At 32.6% G+C, this 12,069-nt stretch overlaps 1 protein-coding gene and 1 pseudogene across 1 annotated transcript; one reads left to right on the top strand and one right to left on the bottom strand.

Moving 5' to 3' along the window:
* Positions 1-388: 388 nt before the first annotated feature.
* Positions 389-2,570, bottom strand: LOC100800290 (transcription factor RAX3). The gene is made up of 3 exons (XM_003556914.5): positions 2,246-2,570; positions 1,771-1,900; positions 389-1,526 (listed from the first exon to the last, which is right to left on the bottom strand). Exons 1-3 carry the CDS (start codon positions 2,379-2,381, stop codon positions 683-685), a joined length of 1,110 nt encoding a protein of 369 aa, XP_003556962.1. The 5' UTR covers positions 2,382-2,570; the 3' UTR covers positions 389-682.
* Positions 2,571-7,246: 4,676 nt separating this feature from the next.
* LOC102663327 (ferrochelatase-2, chloroplastic-like) lies at positions 7,247-11,682 on the top strand (annotated as a pseudogene).
* The last annotated feature ends 387 nt before the right edge of the window (positions 11,683-12,069 follow it).

Genomic DNA, 12,069 nt, shown 5'->3' with positions numbered 1-12,069 from the left:
AAACATGTTTATGCGATCAATGCTCAGTTCCATCTACAAGACAACTCGCTCACCATAAATAACAGATATATTTCATGTATATATATTTTAGGCATGTAGGAGTGACTCCATTTAAAAATATAAGGGAAATAATAAAGTAGAGAGAGAAATGTGAACTGAGATGCATAATGTAATGAAAAAAAATGGTAAAAGCTATCTTCTTTTTTTCTAAGAGACATACATGTACACACAACCACATTATTCAGTGCTGACCGCAGTCTATATGGCACCATACTTAATTAGTGCCCTTTACCGCGATTGCATAGAGTTTGACTGGTCTTCTAAGTACATGCACATGATAAATCATAAATCATATCACATATCCGTTAGAACACGAAAGATATTTAAATGATAGCCAAATTAATACACAAAACAATAGTTGGAAGAAACTACACTGCTACCAGCTAGCAGATCATGATCAACATTCAACACTAGCTATTATGACCGTAAAAAAAAATCTAGCTGTTATGTGAAAGACTAATTAAGCATAAACTAATATAGCTACACATAGCTAGTTATATATATCATATATATCTAACTAATTTTATTGTCTATAATAATCAATTACCCCCTCCCCTTGTGACAAATGGCTAGTAGCAGCTGTTAATTAATAATAATAAAAATAACAATGTACAAGATCATGTTATTGTGCCCCGGGGTAGCTAAAATATTGCAAAGCACATTCCTGTGTCACACCTTGACTTTGGTAATTGGAAGCAATTGAATTATGATGGTGATAAAGGGGAGTGCTAGTTTCGCCCCAATTTGTGGTAATAGTAGCAGTAACAGTAGTAGTAGGAGATTCTATTATCCTGTGGTCGATCATATCCTCATTATACAAGAACTCCAACCCATCTGGATAATTAGAAGAAGATACCATTTCCTCAAACGACGGAGTAAAATTACCACCTTGCCCTTGCACCAAGTTATGAACTCCAGAGTACTGATCAGTTTGTGCAAATTGCACCTCATTGTTGTTGTTAATTGTGGAACTAATGCAAGCAGCAGCAGCTGAAGAAGAGCCAACATGAACTTGTTCTTGATAAATTTGTTGCCCATCTGATGAGAATTCAAGGTTCAACCCATCGAGGGTAGGATGGTAATAATCACCTGAAAATCTTCCTCCAAGTTTGATAAGGAGTTTTTTTATGGAATCTTGGTCATTGAAACATGGACCTTGGTTTGTGTATGGCAAAGGTACTTGTAGTGGTAGCACAGGCATGTTATTAATATTCTGTGGCCAACATGGTTGTTGTTGTTGTTGAGTAGTGTTGCCATTTTCCTGAAGCAAGGATAAGGAGGAAGAATCACCATCATTACTACTCCCTCTATTAACATCAATCTCTTGCTTAACACTGTTGTAATTCCCTCTATTACGTGGCTCTCTTCGGTGCTTCCCCAGAAGCTTCTTTTTCAGCCTCGTGTTCCAGTAGTTCTTTATGTCATTGTCGGTTCTTCCCGGCAATTGAGCTGCAATCACCGACCACCTGTGATGACAACATGTATTGTCTATCATAGTGTGTTTAGAAACTCGTAAAGAAATAAGAAGTCATGTTTGAGATATAAAAGTTATAACTATTAACTTTTTAATAAACATGAAAAACTGTATCTGAAACAACGTGAAACCAGAGACGCACTGTAACTAGCAACATGTGTTATAACATCACAGTCTTAATTAACTGGTAAATTTAGCTAGGACTGAACTGAACAAGTATATATGTGTGTACAAACCTGCTTCCAATACTGACATAGAGGCTGCAAATAATGTTGTCTTCTTCTTCGGAGAAACCACCATGTTTGAGATTAGGGCGAAGATAGTTTAGCCACCTAAGACGACAACTCTTGCCACAACGCTTAAGGCCTGATTCACAAAATTAATATAATCGTAAGACAAAATAATCTTCCATCAAAACTAGTATTTCATGTTGATCATAATGGCTTGTTAAATTAATGAGAATCACCGAAACCAAATGCTAATTTTGATTGAAAAATAATACTATAATAATTTTGATACTGTATTTGATCAAAAGGAAATTTTGAAGTCTCTGGATGCAGAAATTTTCTTTAGTAATGAGTCCTTGGCTCCTAATTACACATAGATAGTCAATGAAAGGAAGATATATATGCGAATAATGAATCAAGGAAAACCCAAATTCATAAATAGGGTTTCAATGAAAGTAGTGTGTGTGTAGTATAATATGTATACCTATTTTTTGAGGCAAAGCAATCCAGTTACCACCAGTGCCATGTTTTTCTATGTAGGATTTGAGTTTAGCATCTTCTTCTGGTGACCATGGACCTTTCTTCACGTTTGCTTTGTCGCAGCAAGGAGCCCTGCCCATGTTGCCCTTTTGGTTTTGGTGTTGCTTCTTTGAGCTTTTTGATTGATTGGGGTAACCTCCACTCTTTAATTACAACCCCAAGTCAGAATTATAGGAGAGAGAGAGAGAGGGAATGAGAATTATTAATATAAAAACTGAGGGGATAAACATGATTCCGAGACTATCCATTGTACTATTTTTATAGTGTGTGTGGCAGAAAAGAAAGGTATATATTTATTTATTTGTATAGAAAATTCCTGAAATTTAGTATTGCCAGAATAGGAGAATAAGGTTTGTTCTTCTTGTCTTTCTTAGACTGGAATCAATTTTATGTTGTATATACTATGGGCTAACATTTTTAATTTTTCTTACAACTTTTTGGAGTCCACTCCTTGTGACCTTTGTTGCCTCACTGTCCAGCCATATATACATGCATCTGACATGGAGCAGTTTCTTGTTGCACTCTTTCTTTATTTTTATTTTTACAAAATTATAAGTGCAATTATTTGCATACCTCTTTTTTCTCTTTATAAGCATTATTTGTTATTTTCTCATCTCTTAAACCTTGTTATACCACATGGAACTATTTTTATGTTCTAGCAGGAAAAAAGCTATGGAAATGTGGTATATAAGTTTTTGCATTTTCTTTTTGTTTATGGGTCATCCATGTTTCACATTATTAATTAAATTGTGATGTACCTTTTGTCAATGGTTTGAATTTTGCCTGTGAAGGTTGTCTTATATTAATGTAATGTTAATATGTTTCCAACTTCTAAGTTGACCGGCCTTATGATCACTTTAGGGCAAAGATAGTCTGAAATACACGCGAAGGGCACAATGTAGGCATCGCTGCCTTAACAGGCAGATGTACCTTTCAAAAATCTATGTTTAGACTTCTTTTCAAACCAGATTTAAATAAAATATAGAAAATATATATTAGCTTCTAAAGGATAATCTTTTTAATAGGCTTTAATGCAGATGAATTAGAAAAGTGAGAGTGGTGAGAAGGATGCTGTGTAAAAATAGAAGAATTTATTAAGATATCCATAATTACAGTGAGAAGGAAGACAAAGAAATACGGTGGCTTTTTTTCAACATTTTTTTAAACTTAAAACCTTATCTGAACTATTTAAAATACCACCATTAGACCAATTTGGATAATATAGTGGCCTTTGAAAGATCTTTTATGAAATTTATTTAGATTTAAAAAAGGACGCGTGATTCTTATAATTTTTTCATATATATATATATATATATATATACAAATTTTATTATCAAAATTATGTAACGTTTTCATATTATAAAATATTGGAAAAGTAATTGATTGAGTTATTTATTGAAAGTCGCCTCTTCTACAAATTTGAACGTGAGAGACAAAGATAATTTCGTTATATGGGGTCAGTAACTCACCAACCAAACTTCATCCAAGAAACGAAATTAAAAACCAGATGATGTTGATATTTATAAGGTCTAATCAATTTCGTTCCGTTTAGTCTAAAATTGAAATGTTAACAAAGTTTCTAGAAGCAAAAGAAGCAGGGCAATACCGATCATTGAATCTATGTGGAAAACTAGCGGGTTTTTTTTTCTTTCTTTCTTTCTCTCTCTCTCTCTACCATTTTTGGTTGGTGAACAAATTACTAACAAGATAATAAGAGTGCCGTGAGAACCGAGGCAGTAGGCTGACTAGTGGGAGCGAGCACTACCCCTTTTTCTAATACCTGTCTCCCAGCTCAAGCCATAAAATAACCCTGCCAATGCATTTTTTTTTCTTTTTACAAATGAGATATTCTTAAAATGCATTTAAATGAAAGGAGGGAATGAAAAAAAAAATGAAAGGAGAATTCCTTTTATTTAGTTTGGTTTAAGAAAAGGGAAAGGGAGAGGAGGGAATGGTCAGTGTTTTGTTCTTAAGAAAGAGAATGAAAATATAGATATGTTATGAATAGTAATAAAAATGAGAGGTTACTGTTAGTTTTGAAATTAAAAAATTAAAGTGGTTTTAATTTTTTTCACCCACTTTTTCTGTTTTCTTAATCTTGACTTGGTCAAATTTAGTAATAACATTTCAATTTTATTTATAAAGTTATTGAGAATATATTTGCATCCTGATATTATGGAATTAGTTTTATGATGGATAGAATCTCATCTATATAAATAGGCATAAAGTCCCTACACTACAATAAAAAAAAGTGCTTCTACGAGGATCAAATAGAGGATACAACGATGTTTTTTGACCGTCGTAGAATGTGATGTCGTCGTAACTTAAAAATTTCAACGACGGGTCCCAAAACACCGTCTTAGAAAGTGAACAACTTTCAAAGACGGTGCTAAGGTAAGCACCATCTTCGAAAGTAAACATGCTAAGACGTTGTTGATGTAAGCACCGTATTTGAAAGTAAACATTCAAAGACGGTACTAAGATAAGCACCGTCTTAAAATGCTTACTTTCTTGTTGATGTAAGCACCGTTCTTGAATTAAATATTATTTTTAATTATTGATATTTTTTTTAGTTGATATCCCATCAGAAAAAATATAAATAATTAAAAATAATAGATACTAGCATGATTGTAATTAATATTAATGGTAAAATTTATTTAATAAATAAATATTTACATGATAGATTAAATAAAAAAAATAGGTTTATGTATTATTTATATTTAATCTATCATTTAAATATTAATTATTAAATTAAATTTTAATATTAATTACAACAGATTAAGAAAATAAATTTTACTATTAATTACAACAGATTAAGAAAATTGAATTCTAAAACAAATTTTAATAAAAATTACAACAGATTAAGAAAAATTTAATTAGAAAGGCAAAATGCATGTGAATTAATTTTCCAACCTGAGAATTTTGGTATCTCAAGCCATGAGCTGCTCCAACTGCGATCTTTTGCCTTGCAGACCATTCAAGTACATTATGCTTTTGTCCTAAAAATTTAAATGATCCCTTATAAATATTCTTTTATTTTTTTCTATATAAATCAATGGGTTTTCGTACATTATTAGTGTAAAGATTAACCAATAAAAAATAATAGGTATGACTTTTAAGATAATTATTATCAAAGTCAATAAACTTATCATACATGGCAATCTATGATAGGATGATAGTGTAAAAAATCTTCACACTGTTAGTGTATTCTAAATAAATTCTAAATGAATTTGACAAATGAACAAATATGGAAAAAGTGCATTGATGAAACTAGTACTTCATGAGATATTTGATTGCTGCACATTCACACTAGGACAACCATTCAAAAGACATTTTATGAAGATTATGATGGCAATCCCTCGAGACAAATTTTTCATTAGGGAGTATAATGGTAATTAACTTGTCAGATTATTTCAGCTGCAAAGATATGTAGTATGGGAAAAAAACATTTAAGGATTCAAAGGAATTTACTGCAGAGATGAGATTGCTTCTCTAACACTTTTTCTTAAGTTCACATGAAGTTTACAATTAAGCATTCCTAGGATAGGATCTTCATCCAACTTTGAGAATTTCTGAAGCAAAGCTTCATAGGCAGTAGCTAAAGTCTTGTCACTGTATCTTTGCATGTTGTTCTCATGTCTTGAGAAATCACCATCCATGCAAATTACATTCCCACTCCATGGCTGAAAATATGAACTCTTACATGACATGGGTACTAATATGTTAATGCAGCTCCTAAGGCCATTTTACACAGAAAAACTAATTTGGACAGCTAGCACAAGGGTTCAACTTTTGAGCAATAGGCAGGATAATGCATATATCTTCCAAACTTCACTTTTAGGTTCACACTTGCCTCTTAAAACACAACTTGGCAAACCCTATATCAGCAAATTATGCAGTACCAGTGAATTTAGCTACATCTATGCCCAAGATTCCATACTTCTTCTATACGGAACTTCAAAAATCACAATTAACATAGACCTCAGTAGTAGTGCTTGGTCTAACAAATTAACCTTTTTACCATTGAAGAAATGGCTACTCAGACGCACTTTTCAAAGTACAAGAGTATTGACAAGTCAATTTGGAGGCGGAAACTAGTTTAGAACTGTAGATGTAACATATATAGAAAACAAGGATAATGGCTAAAAGAAACTAACTATTTTGATCGATTGGTTAAAAAAACTAACTATTAGCGAGTGGCAGTCAAGGTAAAGAAACTAATGAAAAATACTATTAGCCTTTGAAAAAAACTAATTGGCAAAAAGACAGAGTGTAGAACCTGATTTTCTCTCTGGAGACTCGCAACCAGGGAGGCCAAGCCTCAGCTCTGTCTCCTTCAAGTTTAGTGATGATGAGTTTCTATCATCCAATGCTCTATACATGAAAGCCACAACATGATAGGATTCATAATATGCAACACAAGTGGTTTAAACAAGTGGATTATAGTAATACTATATAGTACATTTGGAACATCGTTTATTCTTACATTTGGAAGAGGAAGAGTGGATCGAGTACCTCTATCTTTGCACAAACAGTAAGATCCTCTTCAATCCAATTCTTCATGAAAGCTCGTTCATACGTTTGCCTTGATGCCACAATCACGAGATCAGTCATCAACTCTAGAGAAAGAGGACAACAAAAATCAGCAGGTATCAGAACTGGGTTGATACTCTGGGCTTGTTTAAGCATAACAAGACGATCGTGCATACATGTTACAACAGCACAATGGTTCTACTACTAGTCAACACTTACTAGTCACAGAGTTTGTGGTCAGTCATGTTCATCTCCAACTTTCCCTTTGAAATCAGCTGTTGCTAACTTTAGCACAATGGTTCTGGATATTGAATTAAGAATTCAATTGCATGATTTCGTTTATATTATTTCTACCCAAAATCATTCAATTCTATTTATATTTACAGAAACACATTACACTAGGCAGATAACTATGGCTGTACATTCTGATTTGGCTTCATTAGAGAAGAAATCTAGTAATGAAGCTTCAGGTATGCATTTTTCAAGGAAATTAAATTTGATTGAAAAATACCAGGTAGATGAGATGCCATCATTGCAGTAACAGAAGCAATTGTTTAATATGGTTAGTGGATAAAAAATGCCAAACTATTTAATGTAACTAAGCAAGCCAAAAATTGCCAAGAATCCAATATTTTAACTAGAATTATCTGAAGAAAAAAAGAATACATATGGATATCAAAGGTCCATATATTGAGCATGCAGAAAATGCAATACATGGTAATTTAAAGAGTTTACTAAATTGAAGAGTAACTGAGATATTTGGATCATAAAAGTAACCATTTGAGCCTTAACATTTTCTTCTTTTCTCCGTTTGATACAACAAGAAATTTCATTTAGCAAACAAAGGGAATAAAACAAGCTAAAGATGGCTTCACTATATTTAAACAAGCCATTGCTGGCTTTTTTTTTTTTACTATTTTCATAACTACTAAATATCCATCCAGAACCATTAGTTGCAATGAATCATGACAAGAATAACAAATTTTGTAAGGGAAGGAAAACTAAAATAGGAAAAATTTGTACTAATAAAATTTGAGCAATGTAGGAGATGAGTTGCAGAAAAATCCAATATAGTTAAAATAGATGTTACATGCAAAAGAACATGAAAATTATATAGTTATAGATATATAAATTAAACATGCATTGTGTCTAATATTTTTTTTCTTTTAAAGGAGCAATACAAGATGAGTTGCAGCATGGCAGCATCGCGAAACCATTTTGGGCTTATAATAAGGATCAGAGGGGAGTAATAATGATCATGTAGTTGTGTTAGAACACCAAAACCATTTTAGGTTGTTGCAACTTGTAAGTGGCTTTTGAGTTTTGAGTCCAATGGCATTTTTGTTTTCATTTATGAGGCAAAGAAGAGAATCCTTGGGTTTGAAATAGTTTGATTTATTGGTAACTTGCTAGTTCTAAATGTTAAAAATTGTAGATTTTTGTGTTTAATGCCTATTGCTTATTTCATACATAAGTTATTGTAAAATTGCAGACACACTTTCAAATAGTAAAACCAAACCTTATATACTAAAATTTTTAGTATTCTTGAGCTCTTTTCACATGTTTTTTCAATTGTCCTACTTTGTTTTATCTCTTCTTCCACTAGTCATACAAACTATTTTTGTTTGATCTTACTATTTTGTTTGTTTACTATTATACCCTATTTTGTAATTAGTTTTTCTAACACGAACACAACCACAAAAGGAGCATTTGGAAGATTTTCTATCACATAAGCAACTATGTTGGAAATTAATTAAAAATGTTGAGTTACTGTGCTTATGAAAGTGACTTATGACCCTATTATATGTATAAAGTACTTATTAAGTAAGAGCTTACTTAACTGTTATCCGAACATGTCGATGTCCTTGATTAAGTAAATATGCATGCTCTTGAGAAATGACTGAGACTGCCAAATAATCTTCTTCTTTTCTCTTGTTAGTGCCTAAGGACAGCTTATACTCTTAATCAAGGAATGTGTTGGACAGTGTTGGCTTGGATATTCTCAATATCTACAACCATTTTTTCTACATATTGGGACCTTGTCTTAGATTGGGGCTTCCTCCAAAGGCATTCCAAGAACTGTTGGCTTAGAGATAAACTCCTAATCCCTCATAAAAGCGTATATTTTGCTGCTATGGTATGTAGTTAACAACAAAAATATTGTACTTTGAAACTTTCCAAGATGTTTATATTGAAAAGTTTAATGGTTATACATTGCGAGTATAAAAGATTTTGCCAACCAATTAGGAGTCTTGTTTAGAATTTACGATTAGGGTGGTTATTTTCAAAATCAACAAACTTATTACACAAGATGGCTTGTGTTTGCATGATAGTGTAAAAGAACTTTACCATACCGTCAGTGCATATACATTTTCTTCTATATTGAACATCTACCTCTCTGTCTGGAAAAAAAAATCCAAATACTCAATAGTTTGACTTGTCCTTGCTAGTATAAACTTTATCCAACCCTCATTGAGGAACGGTGTCTGCAATTCTGGTTTTCCCTCACTCATAGTCAGAAAAACAAATGGATAATACCTTCTAACTTTATTTCATTTAACTCCATAGTCTTAGATACGTAAAAAGAAGCACATAGATATCGAACACTTCAATAAGCAAATCAATGAAATCAAAACGTGAACCCAAATCAATGAAATGAAAATGGAAGGACAAATCAACGAAATCAAAATAGAAACACAAATTCAAGCAACAAACCCTATATCTAATCAAACAAAAAACATTAGAGATGAAAGAGACGGACCTGGAAAGCGATAAATCTACTTTCCGCAAAACACAACTAGGGTCCGAACTCAGCCTATGAACCGAGGGAAGAAGTGATGAAGAAGTTCCTAAAAAGTTAAAATTGTACAATATTAGTTAAATACAATATATCAAAAGCCACCACACCCAACTCTTCGTTACGAGGCCGATGTTACCTTTGAGGACAATGTCAGTGCCACAACAACCTCAAGGTTCTCAGAAAGGCACCCACACACCACGCGGAGCTCAGGGGGGAGATTCGGGTGCAGAGGTGAAGGTGCTGTGAGACGTAGCGCAGGAATTTTTCGAAGGTTCTCAGAAACTCACTCACGAGGAAGACCTAGCGCGAGACAGAAAAAAGCTTTTATAAAACATGGTTAACGACGGTGCATATTGAAACCCATCTTTGTATTTAGTGATTTTAACGACGACATTTCATATACACCGTCTTAGTGAATTTTCTCATAATTGCACAAATGCCCCCTGCCTAGCATACGAAAACGGGCCTACATGGAAACGTCGTTGAAAATTTAAGATATTTACATAAATGCCACCGCCCCAATTACTACGACGGTCATATTGCGACTGACCTCAAAATTGCGTCGTCAAAAGCCTTTATTTTAGTAGTGCTAGTCTAAACACATCAGAAAACAATATTCATTCCATCTAAAGTGAATATGTTGAAGGCTAGAAGTATTCTTTGCAATTGAAACTACGAATACTGTCAAATTTATCTGTTGAATTATGGAAGGAGCTATGACTGAAGGTTAGTAACCTAATTAAATTAAATATATTGTTATGTTGTTTGTGGTGTACAAAATTCACTATTTACCAACTATATTGTTAGAGTTTTGTTATTTATTATGATTTTATTCGGTTTGAGTAAAATTATTGTTGGTGCCATAAAATTAGGTTGAAATATTAGGGAACTAAATTAATAGTTGAATTGTTAAGAAATTAATTTATTAAATAAAAACTTTTACCTTCAAATTGATATGCAGTCTAACAGGTTATCCTCTTGAATAAACTTTTACCTTCAAATTGATTCGTACCTTAATCTACTATGTATAGAAGTCATTTGAGAAATAAACCACTGAAAACTAGATTTATTCATTTTGGGGACATGATATAGGGAATAGGGTGAACTAATATTTGTCTAATTAATAGAACTTCATTTGTTCGGCTGATATATTATATTTTCAATTTGGTTTTAGTTAATTTTTCCTTTGAAATATATCGTGTAGATTACAAGGGATGGAAATACAAAGCTTGTTGTGCTTCTACTTTATCCATAATTTTCAATTTCAACCAATTGTTCAAGTCTTCGTCTTTTGGAGAGTATATTCAGGTAGTAACTGAAAATTGTAAAAATGTATTTTTATCACATCATTATGCTCCAATACATTATCTATCATTCAGTTTGTTATGAATTATGTATTGGTTCTTCAGAGATGATGAGTATCTAGTCAACATGCAGTAGGTAGTAATTCCTTCATGGTACCAGCGTGAAGGATACATTAAGGCCATGGCAAATTTAATTGAAAATGAGCTAAAAGGTTTTGACTGCCCTGAGGAGGTACCACATCATGTTGTGTTTACTTGACTTAGACAAGAGTGTGGTTCTAGACATTTTATCATATCATTGTTATTCTCCTTTGAATGTTGATAGCATAATTTATATAGTCAAATTACCAGTTATTTTTTGTTAGGATAGTGGAATGGTGATGGTAAGAAAGTAACTTACTATGTGAAATGACATTGTGCTTCTTTAATTTTTTATCAAGATCTTTCTGTGAACATTTGTTATTCCTCATATCTTGTTTTGGCATTGTTGATGAAGTTTTTCCTGAACTTGAGTTCCCTTTAGCTTGAGCTAGGGAGTCACTTCATTGTAAACATTTGTTGTTACTGTTAGTGATTGATGTATATTGCAAGGTCATGATATTCTTTAGTGCACATGGAATGCCTCTTGCTTATGTAGAAGAGGCCGATGATCCATACAAGGCAAAGATGGAGGAATGTGTTGATTTGATCGTGGAAGAGCTTGAAAAGACAAAGATAACTAACGCATACACCCTTGCTTATTAGGTTGCTACTTTTTTTTAATTCAGTATCCTGATATTCTTTTTCAAAAGTATTAATACATGAAATTGATTTATACTAAGGGAAAATGAAAAAACATAACTACTAAGGTTTATCCTAGTATATGGAATAAGGTACACTGCAAGGGGAACTGTAGCATCATCCAAAAATGAACATTTCTATCAAGGATGACAATTTTTTAGCACAAGAAAGTAAAAAATCTGGACTCTAGAGTGAGATTTTTGTTCATGTATAAACTATAAAGTTGTTTGTGCTCAAATCATGATTGGATTTTTTCTTATAAAATGAGTGATTAACTAGGCAATAATATTCTGAACAATAGGAACAAAAAAAGGATCTTATCGATTCTCTTCACAGGATAATCAATTTTGC

The sequence above is a fragment of the Glycine max genome, chromosome 17 (genome assembly GCF_000004515.6).
Source record: "Glycine max cultivar Williams 82 chromosome 17, Glycine_max_v4.0, whole genome shotgun sequence".
NCBI classification, from domain to species: domain Eukaryota; kingdom Viridiplantae; phylum Streptophyta; class Magnoliopsida; order Fabales; family Fabaceae; genus Glycine; species Glycine max.
Note: the sequence above shows the minus strand (reverse complement) of the source record. Positions and strands in the feature narration are given on the sequence as shown.